This window comes from Callithrix jacchus, chromosome 5 (assembly GCF_049354715.1).
Source record: "Callithrix jacchus isolate 240 chromosome 5, calJac240_pri, whole genome shotgun sequence".
Taxonomy (NCBI): domain Eukaryota; kingdom Metazoa; phylum Chordata; class Mammalia; order Primates; family Cebidae; genus Callithrix; species Callithrix jacchus.
The window spans coordinates 23,389,738-23,407,201 of record NC_133506.1 but is presented as its reverse complement, the minus strand read 5'-3'; the positions used below and the strand labels follow the sequence as shown (position 1 = coordinate 23,407,201).

At 43.7% G+C, this 17,464-nt stretch overlaps 1 protein-coding gene across 14 annotated transcripts in view; it reads left to right on the top strand.

Annotated features, from left to right (window-relative positions):
- KIF16B (kinesin family member 16B) overlaps positions 1-17,464 on the top strand; it is a 295,534-nt gene that overhangs the window by 268,978 nt on the left and 9,092 nt on the right. For 3 of the 14 annotated variants that reach the window (XM_078371413.1, XM_054255230.2, XM_054255228.2), the window contains one exon: positions 11,690-12,004. The exons of 8 other annotated variants lie outside the window; for them this stretch is intronic. In XM_078371413.1, coding sequence (XP_078227539.1) covers positions 11,690-11,908 — 219 coding nt within the window. In that variant the 3' untranslated portion in view covers positions 11,909-12,004. Of the gene's footprint in view, positions 1-11,689; positions 12,008-17,464 lie in introns of those variants that run through there. 3 more of the 14 variants (XM_054255226.2, XM_078371409.1, XM_078371410.1) reach the window with 3 other exon arrangements.

The following is a 17,464-nucleotide window of genomic DNA, read 5'->3' as shown; positions in this document are numbered from 1 at the left end:
CTTATTTATATGTGTGTACACGCACGCACAGGATGATTTTAAAGCAAATGTTAGACATAATATTATTTCATCTATAAATATTTTAAGCTATATCTTTTAAGAAAGCAAGGCTTTAATTTTTAAATGTAACCCCAATACTATCATCAGAAACATACATACAGACACACATACCCCAAATCAATCTCTCAATATAAAAAAATATTCAGTCAGTGTTCAGGTCATACCAATTTTCTCATGTCTTACAATATGTATATGTTTGAATCAAGACCAACATATTTACACATAGCATTGGTTGATATGTTTTTCTAGTTTCTTACAATCTATAGGTGTTTCTTTTTTCTCTCTCTCGCTCTCTTTTTTCTCACCATTTATTTGTTGAAGACAGCATGTCATTTACCTGTTGAATTCATGTTCTGGGTTTCGCCAAGTGCAACCCTGTGGCATCATTTACCATGCTCCTCTAATCCTGTGTCTTCCAAAAACTAGAGGCTTAAGTTCGGGTTTGATTTTTTTTGGCAAGAACACATTACAGGGGGGACTGTACTTCTAATTGCATTTTACGGGAAGCACTTCATGTCTGATGGTCTCTCTTTTAGGGTCTTTGCTGTCTTTATTGAAGCAATTCCATGACTGTGACAGTCACCATTCATGCTCAGGACTGCTTCCCATGCCTGCACTGAGCCTGTTCTGGATGCAGTCAGTCATATAGTTTGTGTCTTCAAGGAGCTCACAGTTCTGTTGGAGCAGAGACACATCATTACAGGAGATTGTCATAACTGCAAGGGTACTCAGACTCCTTTTGTTAAGGTCAGAGGACATGAGTCCCAAAGCAGTCGTTCTCAAATCTGTCTGGCCTAATCTTTGAAATTATCTTGAGCAGCCTTTTGAAAAATACAGATTCTTGCTGGGCATGGTGGCTCGTGTCTGTAATCCCAGCCCTTTAGGAGGCTGAGGCAGGTGGATCACAAGGTCAGGAGTTTGAGACAAGCCTGACCAACATGGTGAAACCATGTCTCTACTAAAAATACAAAAATTAGCTAGGTGTGGTGTCACATGCCTGTAGTCCCAGCTACTCAGGAGGCTGAGGCAGAAGAATTGCTTGAACCCGGGAGGTGGAGGTTGCAGTGAGCTGAGATTGTGCCACTGCACTCCAGCCTGGGCAACAGAGCAAGACTCCATCTCAAAAAAAAAAAGAAAGAAAAGAAAAAAAATAGATTCTCCAGCCTTGTTCCAGTATATTTGATTCAGCAGGAGTAGGGTGGGACTCAGGAATCTGGATCTACTGTGGGAAGGTGAGATTGGTGGTTGAGGGCAGACAGGGAGGGAACAGCCAGATTCTACAAGCTGTCTCCATGACTTTGGACCTGATCCACAGGATGAGGAGCCAGTGGAATGTTGTCAACAGCAAAGTGGAGGGATGAGGTTTTACCACTGTGGAGAGAATGGTGGGAGCAGGGGAGCCTGGGGGCAGGAAGGGCTGTGACTGGGGTGTTCCTATCTTCCAGGGAAAACGATTGTGGCCTAAACTAGGTGCACTGGCAGCTGAGATGAGAAAAAGCTGATAGATTAGAGTCATACACAGGAGATCAAATTCACATGGCTTGTCCTTCAACTGGATAAGACCTGGATGGCAGTGATGAAATTGTTAAGAACACCCAAAACCCTGGACATTAATCTTAACAAGACAGTGAAATCTAGTGTTAAATATATTTGTGAGTTTTACATTTCCACACGTAACTCATGGTATTGACATAGTGCTTTTTACCACTTCACAAATTGTGGCTTGGAAGCTCTAAGAGTTCTCCTGAGAAACAGAACTAATCAGCAATGAGGGAGAGAGAATTGATTCATGTGATCCTGTGATTTTGGAAGCTGAGAAGTCTGAAGATCTCCAGTTGAGAGAGAGAGGGGATTGACTTATGTGATTATGGAGGCTGAGAAGTCTCGAGATCTGCATTTGGCAAGCTGGAGACCCAGGAGAGCTGGTGCTGTGGTTTCAATCTGAGTGTGAAGACTTCAGAATCAGGAGAGCTGGTGGTGTGGTTTCAATGTGAGTGTGAAGACTTCAGAATCAGGAGAGCTGGTGCTGTGGTTTCAATCTGAGTGTGAAGACTTCAGAATCAGGAGAGCTGGTGCTGTGGTTTCAATGTGAGTGTGAAGACTTCAGAATCAGGAGAGCTGGTGCTGTGGTTTCAATCTGAGTGTGAAGACTTCAGAATCAGGAGAGCTGGTGCTGTGGTTTCAATGTGAGTGTGAAGACTTCAGAATCAGGAGAGCTGGTGCTGTGGTTTCAATGTGAGTGTGAAGACTTCAGAAGCAGGAGAGCTGGTGGTGTGGTTTCAATCTGAGTGTGAAGACTTCAGAATCAGGAGAGCTGGTGGTGTACATTCTAGTCTAAAAGCCAGCAGGCTCAAGACCCAAGAAGAGCTGATGTTTCAGTCTGAGTCCAAAGGTAGGAAAAGACTGAAGTTGTAGCTTAAGGCAGTAAGACAGGATTAGTTCCCTCTTACTCTCTGGAGTTTGTTCTATTCAGCCCTTCACCTGACTGGATGAGTCCCCCGCTCACATTAGGAGAGCAATCTGGTTTACCGGGTATACCAATTCAAACGCTGATCTCGTCCAAAAACACCCTCATAAAACACATCCCAAATAATGTCAGCCAAATATCCAGTGACACCATCGCCCAGTCAATTTAACACATAAAATTGATGATCACAGAAACCATTTTTATTCGCCCCAGATAGGCTTCAGTGGTAATTTTTCCATTTGTTGGGCTTTAGATAATCTAATATCAGTCCCAATTAGAGTCCCACCTCCTGTGCAGCCCTGTTGTTAAATTGGTAACATCTGTCATCTCCCCAGCTCCCACGCTCATTTACAAGGTGTTTGAGGCCTGGCAAATACATAACAGGGATTCTCCAGCTCTTTCCTATCTATGGAAATAGCATCAGAAGAAAGTAGCACAGAACAGCTCAAGATGGCAGACTTAGAGCTGTGTGCTCTGTTTATTTGTAGTTCAGTGTAGAACATTTTTTATTTCCCGGGTTCATTTTAAAAGCAAAATGAAAAGAAGCCTGAACATCGCACTGCTAAACAGCTGGAGGGTTGTTTCTCCTCTCCACCTAGATAAAGCAAGGCATCACTATTTGTTTTCTTTTATTAAATGTCTCATCGCCTCTGAAGCAGAAGTAGATATCACAAGTAGCGTCGACAAAAGAAGCATCCTGCATAAACTCACTCCTCTGTTGCCTGTACCTGAAGGTGGCTCGCCTGCCTTGTTCAGAGACAGATGTTAGCTTCCAGTTGCCACTGACCTCACGGTTTATTTTGTTTAATTGAATGCCCTTTTAATATTTTCTCATTTTGCTGCCCTTTGCAGTTCACATAGATGCTGCGGCACAACAGGGGTGAGAAGGAAAGGTCTTTGAAACTGAAGCTTTTAATTAGCCCCTGGGCCCCCGGGAGAAGTGTCAGATAGAAATATAGCTAAAAACAGGGGGAAAGAATAGCCATACTCAAGATACTGTGACTGGTGGTAGAAAAAACACTGACTACCTACTGATGATGCCTGAGTTATGAAAATTGCAATTCAAGACCATTTTGAATCATATATACCATAGCATTATTCATTTCCACCGATGGTGTATTGTTTATTCAGCTGTAGCTGCTCATTTCTGCCAGAACCTGCTACTTCAGTACACACCTCGTCCTGTGTGTAAATAAATGGATGGCCCATGAGTAAGGTTCATAGTCCCTTCCTGCCACCATCAGGTGACCAGTTTGTCATTTAGAGCCCCCTAATTTAATTGTTTTAAATGCAGCCAACGTCTGGCTAATGTTTCTTAGGAGAGGAGACATACAATGATACATTATTAATTGTCAAGTAAGATAAAGCATAGTATAACGAGATATAATTATATACGTTTATAGTTTTAAGTATCAGTAGATTATATAATTATAGGTATGATTTTAAATAGTCATAGCTATGCTAACGTAGATTATAGCTACAGAGATTATAGATGTGTATAGAGCTATCAATTATAGATATAATTCAATATGGCCTGTAATATATAGATCTATCTAGTAGATAGAATTGTTATGCAGTGGAATGCAGTATTAATTCACTGTTGGAAAAACATAAACTAAGTTCTGGAAGGGCTGCAGCACAGCCCCGAGCTCCACAGAGCTCAGTGCCAGAACCATCATGGCCTGTGTCTATGGAGACACCACGGTCTGGCCCGGGGGATATGCGCTAAGACCCTGGGCAAGTTGGGGGCTCATGGCTGCTCTTTATCTTCTCTAGATGCTTTGGAATCATTTTGATAATGGATTCGCTTAGGTTCAGCATATGAGTCATGTTTCCCTGGGTTCTTGCCTCCCAAGGTTGCAGTTAAACCTGCATTTTAATTCCCTAAAACCGCTTGTTTATCCTGTGGAAAATAATGAGTAAGCTTGCTGTGAATCACAAAGTCCTCATCAGAAAATTGGATACTAAAGACAAAGTGATAACAACCAGGAGGAAACAAAGCAGCTGAGGCCAGGAGCAAAAGATGGCTCCCTGCATTGTCCTAGCTCGTGAGGGTGGCTAGCAGGCACCACCGCGTGAAGGGCACTCCTTTATGGCTAACGCTGGAGTCCCCCTTACTCACCATCAGCCCCAGGCCCATCCCACAGGCTGACACACGCTGTGCTGTTGCCCTACCTGTGACAACGGCCATGGCCATGGTGGGCTTTTCCGGTGTGAGTCTCTCATCTTTTCTCCCTCACCCTTCTCTGAAACGAAGGCAGCCCCCGCAGGCCCTGACCCAGGCAGTCCCAAAGGCTGGGAGCAGGCGAGGCCCTGGAGAGAATTCTCAAACAAGGGAGGATGAAAGTCTGTGGATGAGTGGGCCTGCCTCCCATCCTGCACGGGGACAATTTGGAAGCATGTGCTTTGTGTCTCTCACAGGGCCCCCAGCAGGACTGAGTCACCCACACTGGTGACCTGCTCGAAACACCCCCTTTGTTGGCTTTTCTCCTTTTCTCTCGCTTGCTTTCCTACCCCTTGCTTCTGCTTCCAGCGTCACGCCTCAATACTGCCTCAAGCTCTGCTTTCAGAGGATCTCAAACTCAGCTGAGTGTCAGGAGGTAACTGGTCTCGTGCGGTGGTTGGGCATGTATCTTTTTGACTGTTTTCCTCTTACTGTTTTTCTGTGTGTGTGTGTGTGTGTGTGTGTGTGTGTGTGTGTACGCGCACGCACCTCTTGCTGTTTTGTGTGTATATGCAATTTTTGAGACATTTTTAAAATCAGTGATCATACAGTTTGATGGGGCTCTTCTGGAAAGCAGTCTCCTGCCTTCTGTTCATGCCCTCCATTTCCCTTTCCCCAGCAGCAACTCTTTTCTTCCCAAAATTGCATTTATATTGCTTCTTCTCAATTTTTAAAAAAATTTTAGGCGCTATCTGTTAACATCCCACTATGGATGATGGCTCCCCAACACGCACCCCGCAACCCCTCTCCTCAAATCCTCGGGGACACTTGCCTTCCCTGCCTGATCTTCCCGTGCGCTGAGTCGGGACTGTGGTAAGCTCAGCTTGTTTGCTTAGTTTACGATACTCATCTCTAATTCAACTTCACATTCTTGCTCAATTGTACGAGTCTCTTCTCAAACACTGAGAGCACCAGATATTTCATAAATGTAGCCTCCTTGCAGAAACCTCTCCTGGAATCCTCTCGCCTGTTCTAGTCAGACTGAGCCACTTAGCCACACCACAGCTCCCTTCCACCCCACAGTTTTCCTTCTCCATCATCCTTGGCCTTCCCCGGAATTGTTTCCCCAATTCCTGTACCCATGTTTTCCCTGTCTTGGTTTACTCCCTCACTTTAATGAAGTGTGTCTCTAATAGCTTCCTGAGAAAGGATGTATGAGAGGTGAGTTTCTCGAAACATGTCTGCAAATGCCTTCATGGACCCACTTGCTGGCTGCCTATAAAATGTTAATTGCAAACCATTTTCATTCAAAATTTCAAAGGGATGTCTGCATTGTCTTGTGACTCCAGTGCTGCTGCTAAGCAGTTCCAGGCCATTTTGATTCTTGATCCTTTGTATGTACGAGGACCCATCCCTTCCTCGTCCCCTACCAAAAACCCATAGAGCTGCCTTTATAAGGCCTTCTTTCTGTTCTCAATGTTCTCAGCCTTCCTTTGGTAAACTCTACTTTGGTAAACAGTTCGTCACTTCAGCGGCCCACTCCATGGGTTCTATTGGTTTCTGCCGTACCCTTCATTTCTGGGAAACTGTCTTAATGATTTCCTTTCTTCAGGTTTTGTTCTTGTTCTTCCTGTTTTTTCTGGAATTCCATTTGTTCAGTGTCTAATCTCCTGGTCTGGTCCTTTGATTTTTCTGTCTCCTGTATTTTCTATCTCTGTCATTGACTTGCTTTGTCTTTCTGTCTCTGTCCATCTCTGTCAATCAAATAACTGGTTCCTTTCGGCATGTTATTTGAGAAGCACTGCACTATGTGGTCCACCTTATTATTTCCTTGCTTGTTTTAACATTGCGTTTGCTACTTTTGCATCTGTTAGTGTTGTTATCAACCTTAAGGCCTGACTTCTTGCTTCCTGAAATAGTCAGTTTTGTTTATTTCCACTGATGTCAGCTTGGTTGCTCTCCATTCATTCCCTTTGTTGCAACAGCCCAAAAGACATGTTTAAAATTCTTCTTGCACATCCGTGTATTTTAAGAACCACTGCCTGTCTCATGCCCACTAAGTTATCTGCTCATCGTTTATATCGACATTCAGGAATCATCCTTCCTCTTTCAGGAAGCCCTGCCCAGTTTGCCTCAGGCCCCTAACTCCATTTTTTTTTTTTGATTTGTTTTCCAAATACCTTGTGATTTTTTTTCAGATATAAGATGCTTACTATGGTCTTTGCGGGTGAACCTCATGCTGTCCTTTTTTGCCTGTGTAAACTGCGTCTTTATTTTAGAACTCAGCTAGCTATTTTTTCCTCTGACAACCCTTTTTTCTTGTATGTGTCAGTTATGTTTCATAATGTTAATGAACCACAGCATATGGTGCAGTTCTTTGAGACAGTATTTAGTGGGGAAATGGATGATAACATCAGTTTGTTCCAATTTCACACAACTTTTTACCTTTATCATTTGCCCATGTAAGGCTGCCACCCATTTTTAGATAAACTTATTTTTGTCACCAGCAATCCCCTGCAATGTGTTTACATTTACATATATACTTTTCATTCCAGGCAACCAAAAACATTGTTTTAAAAAGAGTTAGACTTTGCCTCATCTGCTTTCTAATTGAGATCACCTGCTTCATCTGATTTATAAGTAAAATTAAACTCACGTTGGAATATCTTTTTCCAATCAGTGTTGAACAAGGTAGAAAATAAAGCCATTGCCTTTTTCTCAGTGGATTTTTTAGCTAGCCGGAAACACAGCCCCAGTAGACCCTAGGGCTTGTATTTCAGAGCTCTCTGGATAAATGCTGTGAGCAACAGAAAATCTGCTTCTGCCCTTAACATCTCCAGTGTGTGGGGTATTTATGCTTCTTGGTATATGTTCACCTTTCCTCTTCCTTATAGCGCTTATCTTCCAGTTCACAAAATTTTATTTTATTTATTTGCAGTTAACTTTTTCAAAGGAATCTGGGCATATTTAAGTAATAGCTCAGTCAGTATATACCGACATTTCTCACTTTGAAAGGCAATTTCCTTGTGGCAGAAACTAGATGTCAACTTATTCTCAAATAGCCCAGCGTTTTTTACACCATATGGCCCACAGCTTCCTTCAGGATCTCCTAGCTGACGAGATTTGCCTTTGATCAGGGGCATCTTTCTAACTGGTCTTGCCTGTACTTCTTTTTAACTCCAGTTGTCCTATTGCAGCATTGCAGCTGAAAAAAAAAAAAAAGTCACTGGTGCTGCTAAAAGTTTTGACGATTGAAAGACTGATGCTTACATAGTTTTCAGGTTCGTTTGGTGTTTAACACAGCCCGACACACGTGTCCAAGGAAGCGCATGTTTAATCAACTGCCTGATCGGCACATTCTTCATTTTTTGTCTGTAGCAATTTCTCAGGCAGACGTTAAGCAGTCAGATGACCAGGACAGTTTTCAGAGTTTCTAAAATGTGGCTTTGAAGCACAAATGAAGGTTTGATAGACTTCCTTCTCTACAGTAATTTAATAAGCTTCTCTTACTCAGAAGAAAGAAGATATTGGAAACCTGTGAAATTTTTAGAAGTAAGGTCCTAAACATGTGAGCACAGGGTACCCAGCCCTTAACAGTTGTGAACAAAGACAGGCTTTCAAAAAAAAAAAAGAAGTAAGGTCCTAAAGAAGGAAAACCCATGCTCCTCATTGTTTATTAAGGCCTATCAGCGTTGCCTGTAGCCATTCATTGCATCATTTGTTTAATGAATATTTTACAAGCAAAGTACTTTGCTGGATATACATGTATTCAATTTCTATACTTTTAAACTTGGTTTTTCTTTTTTAGCTTCTAGCCCAATTTCTGAAACTTAGTTTCTTAATTTGGTGGATAATATCTGTTTGAAAAGGGAACTTTTTAATTTGCATTTCCCTGTATGAAACAGACACCTACCCCATTCTTTTTTAGAGTTAGAGATGTTGGCATTTGAGAAGTTTTCATCTGGCTTTCCTCCATACCTCCCTCTTCCCTGACATGTTCAGGGCTCAGTCATTGTCTCCAGTGAAGGGGATCATTGGTGCAAATAATCCAAATCCCCAGCTAATCCTATCATGGGGTGGGGTCACAGGCCCACCACTTGGGGCCATGGTCCTAATCACACCTAGGGCTTGACCCTGGCTCCCCCCAGGGACATAGGGCAGTTTCTGGATACTGAGGAAGAGCTCCCAAGGCAGGAGGATAATCTCCAAGGCAAATAGTCTCACAGGAGCATTAGGCACCCCTCGTCCAGAGAACAAAACACAGGCAGCAGGTCTTCCCTCCTGGTGTCTCAAAAACTGACCCTCTTGCCCTGAATTCAGAGACTCAGTATTATTCAGATGGCCCATCCAAGGCCAGCTGAATTTTAACCAAAGGAGATTTGCCCTCAGAGCACAAACTACCTTAGGTGAGATATTAAGGGGATAGCTCATTCTGTTCAGCCACAGCTGGAGAGGCATACAATGGAGTCATTCAGTGTTCCCAATGCATCCAGTTCTGGGGTTCCCCTGAAAGGGAGACTTTGTGATGCCATCGAATAATGTACAACCACTCCTCAATGACCGAGTTTTTTAGGTCCTCATTCTTTGAATTTGAGTTCAAGTACATTATAGCCAAGAGATACCACACAGCAAGTTTCTCATTTGAAAGCCTGTGTCAGACAAATTGGTCATTTGGAGGAATGTCAGGAATCTCTGTAGGTTTATACCGTGCAGGAAGGAAACGTGAGCTTAAAAACAAAGAAAATACATCTTCTTTGTTTTCCAAATGGCACTTTTGAGAATCAGAGCATCCAAAATGTATCTTAAAACAAGCTTTTGGGGGAGAATCAATTTACCTGACATTGGTTAGATTTTGTTTATTTTTAAATGTAACTTTCCGTCTTGAAACATGTTAACTCTTCTTTGTTTTAAAACAACTCTTTAAATAAAGAGTCTGCCAGTATCTGATATGAGGTGATTTAGAAAAAAAGCCATTTCAAATTCTTGCTTTTACTTTCCTTTGAAGGGAAAAATATTAAACACTTCCACATTTTAAGCCCATTTATTTCCAAACATTAAACATCTGAAAGAGGAAAAAAATTAATATATTTGCCTATTAATTCCCAGAGGACCAAGCTATATAGATAATATCAACTATGGATGGTCCCCAATTGGATGATGGTTCTAATTAAGATTTTTCAACTTCACGGTGGTGTAAAAGTGATGCCCATTCAGAAGAAACCATACTTTGCCCATTCTGTTTTTCACTTTCAGTGCAGTATTCAATAAATTACATAAAATATTCAACACTAACTAGGCTTTTTGTTAGATGATTTTGCCCAACTGTCGGCTAATGTAAGTGTTCTGAGCACATTTAAGGTGGACTGGGCTAAGCTGTGATATTTGGTAGGTTAGGTATATTCAATGCATTTTTAACTTACGGTATTTTCAACTGGCCATGGGTTTATTGGGATCTCATCGTAAATGGAGGAGCATCTATACTGTATGTACTTACTAAGAACAGATACTCCTCTACTAATGATGGAATTCCAATCAACCCACTGCCAGTGCATACTGTGCTTACTAAGATGCATACTATATAGATGCTCCTCCATTTATGATGGGATCACAATAAACACGTCGCCAGTGCATACTGTACTTACTAAGATTCTCTAAATTGGACCCCATCCCAAGGATATTGCAGACAATAGCTCCTTTAATCGTCTAATCCTAAAAAGGAAATACTATAATCAGACAAGGAGGAAACTGAGGTGCAGAGGAGCTCAGGGGCTTACTTCAAACCACAGTGCTGTGATATCTTTGTGCCCTGCATGGCAGCTGCATAAGACTGAGTGCCCAGGGTCCCTGCTCATGGTGTTCAATTAGATCTCAGATAGCCATAGTGTGCCTCCAGGGTTCTCCTAGGCTTCTCCCAGTGCTGAAGAAGTTGATTCATAGTGCATCTATACTGAGCTTGTTGCCAAGCATTTATGTAGATGCAAACCTATCAACAGGTCAAAGATTCGTAGTGAGCTCCTTCCCCAGCATCCTCTCATTTTCTGCTTCAACTAAGTGAGGTTGAGTGGCACCTGTCAGATTTTGTGGAAGCTGTTTTTCTCCTTCTTTACATGACCTCACTTCTGGTCCACAGGTGCAGGATAAACTCAGTTCCTTTCTCCCCCACCCTGCTGCACCCCATGGTTTTGACTTTTGCTCTGGAGAAAAGCTGGTTTTGGTTTTTCTAATATGGCTTGTCTACTTGTGGGGTTTCCTCAGAAGCCTGCGCCAGGCTGGGTCGTCATGATCATTGAAACTACTTAATACCCTGAGCCAGGACGTCACCCTGTAAAAATTGAATATCACATGGGCTTTAAATGCACATTTCTTATAAAAGTTTTAAAGCTTGCTAGATTTTATTAGAATATTTGAACCAGACTGAGTATATTAAATTTATGAATCCAGTTGATGCAGTACCATAATAATTCAATATAATATGCTTATGTCATTAAACTCATGAAAAAGATTCTCTGAATAGCTGTAATGAATAGTTCTGATTCTGTAATCACAGACTAACATTTTCACCCTGATGAATTTTAACTTGGAGCTCTCAGACTTCTCTATAACATCAAGAAACAAATGCTATATTTAAGTATTTACTTTAAAACTTAGAATGGCAAAAGTAGCTGTTAGAAAAGAAATACCTACTAAGAAGAATTATTCATTAGAAATACAAAAAGGATTGGAAGAGAGGAGCATGACGTAGAATTGGACTTTCATTTACGTCTAGTCATAAATTATAAATAGAAACCAAAGAAACTTTTTTCATTCTTCTTTGACTAATTTCATTTCTTCTCTCGTATTTTACCTTATTCCCAAACCCGTGTATTTTGGTTATCTATCATTGTATAATAAACTGCCCTAAAGCTTAGTGCCTTAAAACAACCACCCTTTTATTGCTCATGATTGTTTGGTTCTGGAAAATTTGGGCAGGGCTCACCTGGATGGTTTATCTATTCCAGGTGGCATCAGGTCATGCCATTGATGTGCCTGGTATCAGGTCCTCACTTCTGGTCCAGAGGTGCAGGATAAACTCCTGCACATTTATGTGCCTTCTGATCATGGCTCCACTAAGGACAAGGCTCAGCTGGGGCTCTCAGGTCACCCATGGTGACTTCTTCCCTCATGGCGTAAGTACCAGTGCATTCTGTTGGCTAAAACAAGTGATAAACTCCACCTAGATTTAACAAAGAGAGCTGCACAGGGTGTGAATCCCAGGAAGCATGACGTGGTTCATTGAGGCCACCAGTACAGCAAATAGCAGACATACCACTGTCCCAGCCAGCTGCCTGCTTGTAACCATCTTCACTTCTGCTTGACCTTGTGCTGGTTAGTTGGAAGTTTGTGTTGGGCATAAATGGATTCCTCTTTTAGACTAAAGTTATTTTTAAATTATTCTGGGAATTCTGGACATTAGGAATCTCAACTGTAACATGATTCTGCCCAGAGAGATGAATAAGTGTATGAGAAAGATGACTGGATATTTAAGGATACTAGAATTCTAATCCAACCTTCTCTTGCTGAAGGATCAAAGGATCCAGCTGAGATTCCTCAGCTACAACATCGCTGATTTTATGAGGATAAGAGAAAGGACTAGGTGACCTTTCAAATATTTTTTCAGACTCTGGAGCAGTCAGACAGAAATGCTGGATGTCTACTCTCTAACACTGCTGGAGAGAGAGCATAAATTGGTACAGTGCCTGTGGAAAACAATTTGGCAATATCTATCAAAATTTACCAGCAATTCCATTTTAGGAATTTACGGGTAAAGTGACACACTTGCTTATATATAAGATTGTTTATTACAGTGCTATTTGTAATAATCTTCATTCTTCATTATTTCATTCAACAAATATTCACTGAGAGCTTAATGTGTATGAGACACTGTTAAGTTCTGGGGATACATCCTTTGACTAAAGAAGTGAAAAATTATCCACCTTGTGTAGTTTACCTACTTGCAGCACTGCAAAGGATGAGACCCGTCAACATTAATGATAAGCTAGCACAACCAATTTCAGAGTGAGAAACTATGTACTTCTGGAGAAGGTCTTTAGTGTAAGTTGTTACATGAACAAAGTGAGGTGCAGAAGAATATGTTGTTTATGTACCTGTTAGTGTACGTTGGAATTGAGGCATCTGTGTTTTTTGAGACGAGGTCTCACTGTCACCCGGGCTGGAGTGCAGTGGCACGATCATGGCTCACAGCCTCAACCTACTGGACGCAGGTGATTCTCCCACCTCAGGCTTCCAACTAGCTGGGACTACAGGTGCACCACCACATCTGGTTAATAGTTTTGTATTTTTTGTAGAGACAGGGTTTTGCCGTTTTGCCCAGGCTAGTCTCAAACTCCTAGGTTCAAGAGATCCACCTGCCTCAGCCTCCCAAAGTGCTAGGATTAGAGGTGTGAGCCAATATGCCTAGCTAGGTGTCTATATTTGTTCTTGTTTATGTAGGCATAAAAAATGCTATAGAAAGAGATACAAAAAAAACCCTAATAACAGTAAATGTTTTTGGAAAACACAGGTGAATTGGAAGGGATCCTTTTCACTTTAGCGAAGATATGCACACATACATGTGCAATGAAAAGTTCCCTTTCAACTCATAGATATCTATGTGTGTGACATTTTCGGTCAGTAAATAAAAGTATTACACATTTAAAAAATACATATTTTTTTTTGTGATGGACTCTTGCACATTGCCTGGGGTAGAGTGCAGTGGCTTGATCTCAGCTCACTGCAACCTCTGCCTCCCGGGTTCCAGCAATTCTCTTGCCTCAGCCTCCCAACTAGCTGGGATTACAGGCGCCCACCACCACACACAGCTGATTTTTTGCATTTTTAGTAGAGACAGGGTTTCTCTGTGTTAGCCAGGCTGGTCTCAAGCTCCTGACCTCACGATCCACCCATCTCAGCTTCCCAAAGTGCCGGGACTATAGGCGTGAGCCGCTGCACCTGGCCAAAAAGTAACTTTAAAAAATAGGAATATTCATGCACACTCTGTGCTCAGAACTCACACATTCAAAGGCATGGTTACTCCGGAATCTTAATGTAGAGCGATGCTCTCCAGTACATTGGCCACCAGCGACCTGTTGCTATTCAATTTTAAAGTAAGATTAAGATTAAGGTAAAAGTAAGGTAAAATTGTAAGCATTCAGTTTCTAATCTCACTAGCCACATTTTAAGTACTTAGTAGCTCCCTGGCTAACGTAATGAACAGCACAAATAACAGACACTTCCGTGCTCTCAGAATGTTTCAGAAGACGATGCTGCTCTGGGATGCTTTGTAGTGGGGACACTGCAAGCCTGTGGGTGTGAGTGCAGGAGGCAGGAGGACACGTGCTCAGCCTGTGAGTCTCAGGCCTGGGCTGCGGGTGTTCCCAGCCAGTGCGCGTGTGTGGGCCCTCTTGAGGTGGTGTGCTCTCTGCCAGCTGGCGTCTACTGTACGGTGGCCTGTCTTTCTGCCATATGTTTTATATTCTGGGTTACAGTTTAGACCGGGGATTGGCAAACTGCAGTTCTGCGGTAGGGAGAAGTCTAGGAATGAGCCCAGGCCATTGTAATCCTCCCCTCCTTGAGCGTGTTTGTGCCGCACGACATGGCGAAGGGGAGAGTATCCCTGTGTGTTTAATCTAATCATGCGAACCCCATAAAAACAGATTTTTCTGCCTGGTAACAGAAGAGGAAGCAGAGATTTGAAGTGTCAGTGTAAAAAAGGAAGTAAAAGTAAAACTCGTTGATTTGGGATAATATGCAAGAAATGGGATTTCAATCCAGGACATACATACAGACCGGGGTGGCCTCTGGGAAAGTCTGGAGAAAAACGTAAAAGGTTAAGGCTTACTGGGGAAAGAGAAGGTTTTGCTGGTTTGGAGAGAAAGCTGATGGTACCGGTGGCAGCTTGCAAGAGCTGGCAATTTCTGAGCGGCAAGTGTCAGTAGCAGTTGCCAGGTAGGACCTGTAATCTCGGAGGTACGGTTAGGTCCTTACAGTTTCACATGGGCTTGCAAAACAGTATGTCAGGCAGGTAGGTGTTCCTCTATAATCAGCTAGCTGTCCTTGTGCCAGTGGCTGTCCTGACTTGACTCATGTCTTGTGGTGGCTCCTGTGATCAGGGAGGTCGTGCATGTGAGCCTTCTCTTCATGGCCTTCCCCAGTTCCACTTGCCAGGGTTTGACGCAAGTGACTCTATTTGGAATCTTACAACTTTCGCAGAAGCATGAAGGGAATCTGATGGCTGACTTCAAATGTGGAGGGGGCTGGGTGCCACTGAATGTGGGTGGTCTTTGGGAGCTGAGAGCAGCCTCTGGCTGATAGTCAGCAAGGGAACCTCAGGCGGGACCCTGTCCTGTGATTACAGAGAGCTCTATTTGGCCAACAACCTGAAGGAGTTCGGAAGTGGTTCTTCCCCAGGGCTTCCAGATAGAAGCCTAGCCTTTTTAACACCTTGTTTCAACCCGTGAGACCATAAGCAGAGGCTAGCTGCACCGTGGGAGGACTTCTGCCCCACAGAACCATGAGCTAATGAACAGGTGTTGCTTCCAGCCACTGCGTAGAAAACCAATATAGGCCCTCAGGTCACATCCACCCTGCCACCTGTTTTCATACTGTCTGTGAGCGTGGCCTGAATGTGGTAGACCTGTGATCCATGCAGACCTGGTGGGCTCACTACCTGTTCTCCTGGCACCTGGCTGGCAGCCGCAGCTCACTGCTCCCCAGGGCCTGTGCAGGCCACAGCCATACACTGGGGACTCGTTTGGCACCCAGTCAGCAATCAGTGGAGTCTCAGTCTGGGAAGTTGTCTTGCCTCTGCTCAGCTGCCCCAGTTGAGATGGCCAGGCTCTGTGGGAAGAGAGAGGCACACTGGGATTGGCATTAATAGGCAGAGAGTGAAACTAACCATGACAGTGGCCTGCCCAGCACTGGGTGCAAAGTGCGCCTTCCACCCTGGGTAGCCCACCCCGGGAAAACAGGGTGGGGTGGAGCAGGAAGTTCCTTTCTTATTACATAACCACCTACATAATATCCCTAATTGTGCCTCTTTGCCTACAAAGCCCAAAGTACACCATCCATCCTTTTATAGAAAAAGCTTGCCCAGCCCTGAGTTAGACTGGCAGAGGCTGGGAAAAAGTATGTAAGTGTCAGCATAACAAACTTGCTGCACTGAACACAATGGAAGTCTCACACTTGAGGTTCCAATGACATTTTGTGATGTTTTCGAGTACCTTCGGGCAGGTGGTAGACTAAGTAGAAGGTGGGAATTAGCAGGCCTTTGGAGACTCATGAAAGTCCTCTGGCATCATAAGCATCACTTGACCAACAACTGTGTCTGGCAGCTGGAAGAGACTTCCTGAACACCTGGCAGGACTCCACTGTAGAGAAGTGATATCACCAGGGCCACCACCCAGCTGTGTAGGACCCTCAGCAAGAGGACTGGGAGAGCCCAGGTCCGGGAGCAGGCCTGTTCCCAGGAGTCTGTCCTATCTGCCAAATGCTCTGTCTCTGTTGCACGGTCCAGTCATGCTAGACAATTGACGATGCCCCACAGTCCTGCCTTCCAGCCGCCTTCTACTCTGCCTTCCTCCCTGCCTTCCACTCTGCCCACAACAGACTTCCTCCAGTATCTTCCTCCAATGTCTTAACCTGCTTAATTCTTTCTACCCTGTGGGTCTTGGCATAAAAGTAACCAATTCCCAGGACTAGGCTGCATGCCTTTCCTTTCCCTTGGGCTCCCAAATCACCTCATGACAATTCTCTCATAGTCACATTTTAATTGTAATTACTGCTTTACCTATTTGTCTCCCAGGCAGGCAGGACTGTGTTACTCGGCACAAAAACTGATTAGTATTCACTGTTGAATGCCCAGTACCACCAGGTGCGGTGGCTCACACCTGTAAGCCCAGCACTTCAGGAGGTCAAGGCAGGTGGATCACCTGAGGTCAGGAGTTTGAGGCCATCCTGATGAACATGGTGTAACCCCATCTATACTAAAATTATAAAAATTAACCAGGCATGGTGATGCATGCCTGTAGCCTCAGCTACTTGGGAGGCTGAGGAAGGAGAATCGCTTGAACCTGGAAGGCACAGGTTTCAATGAGCTGAGATCATACTCCAGCCTGGGCAACAGAGTCTCAAAAAAAGAAAAGAATGCCCAGCAGCTAGCTTAGCAGTGGTGTGTAGAAAGCTCTCAGTAAGTAATTTTTGGGTGCATGAATGAAGTCCAAAGAGAAGGGGGTCAATAGAGAACACTCTTGAGCCAGTCCTTGGAAGATGGAGAAGGGTTTAGATGACGGGAGCAAAGCGCTCATGGGAACAAGGAGAGACTCTGAGCAGTGGAAGATAGTGCCAGCCAGCATGTGCCTGCGAGGGGAGGCACCGTGTCTGTTGCATTCCGGTCGACACCCAGGCTGGGCTTGCTGCTTCTTGGAGAGCAGGTGAGCAGTGACTGCGCTGGATGGAAGAGTTACCCAAACCAAGCAGTCCTGATTTCTTTGGAGTGTGGAGCACATTTGGGAGCATGTTGGGAAGGGAACCAGCCTATTGGATCCAGTGTAGACAAACTTTAGGATTCCTGAAAAGCCAACGAGAGGTATGTAGACTTGAATTTATGGAGGTTTAGAATTGGGAAGACTTGACTGGGTGAATCATATTGATACCACTGGGTCGATTCATGATACATGGCCAGGGGTGACCGGAACTCTCTCTCATCTAGAAGCATCCCCGGGTAGCTCCATTCAGGC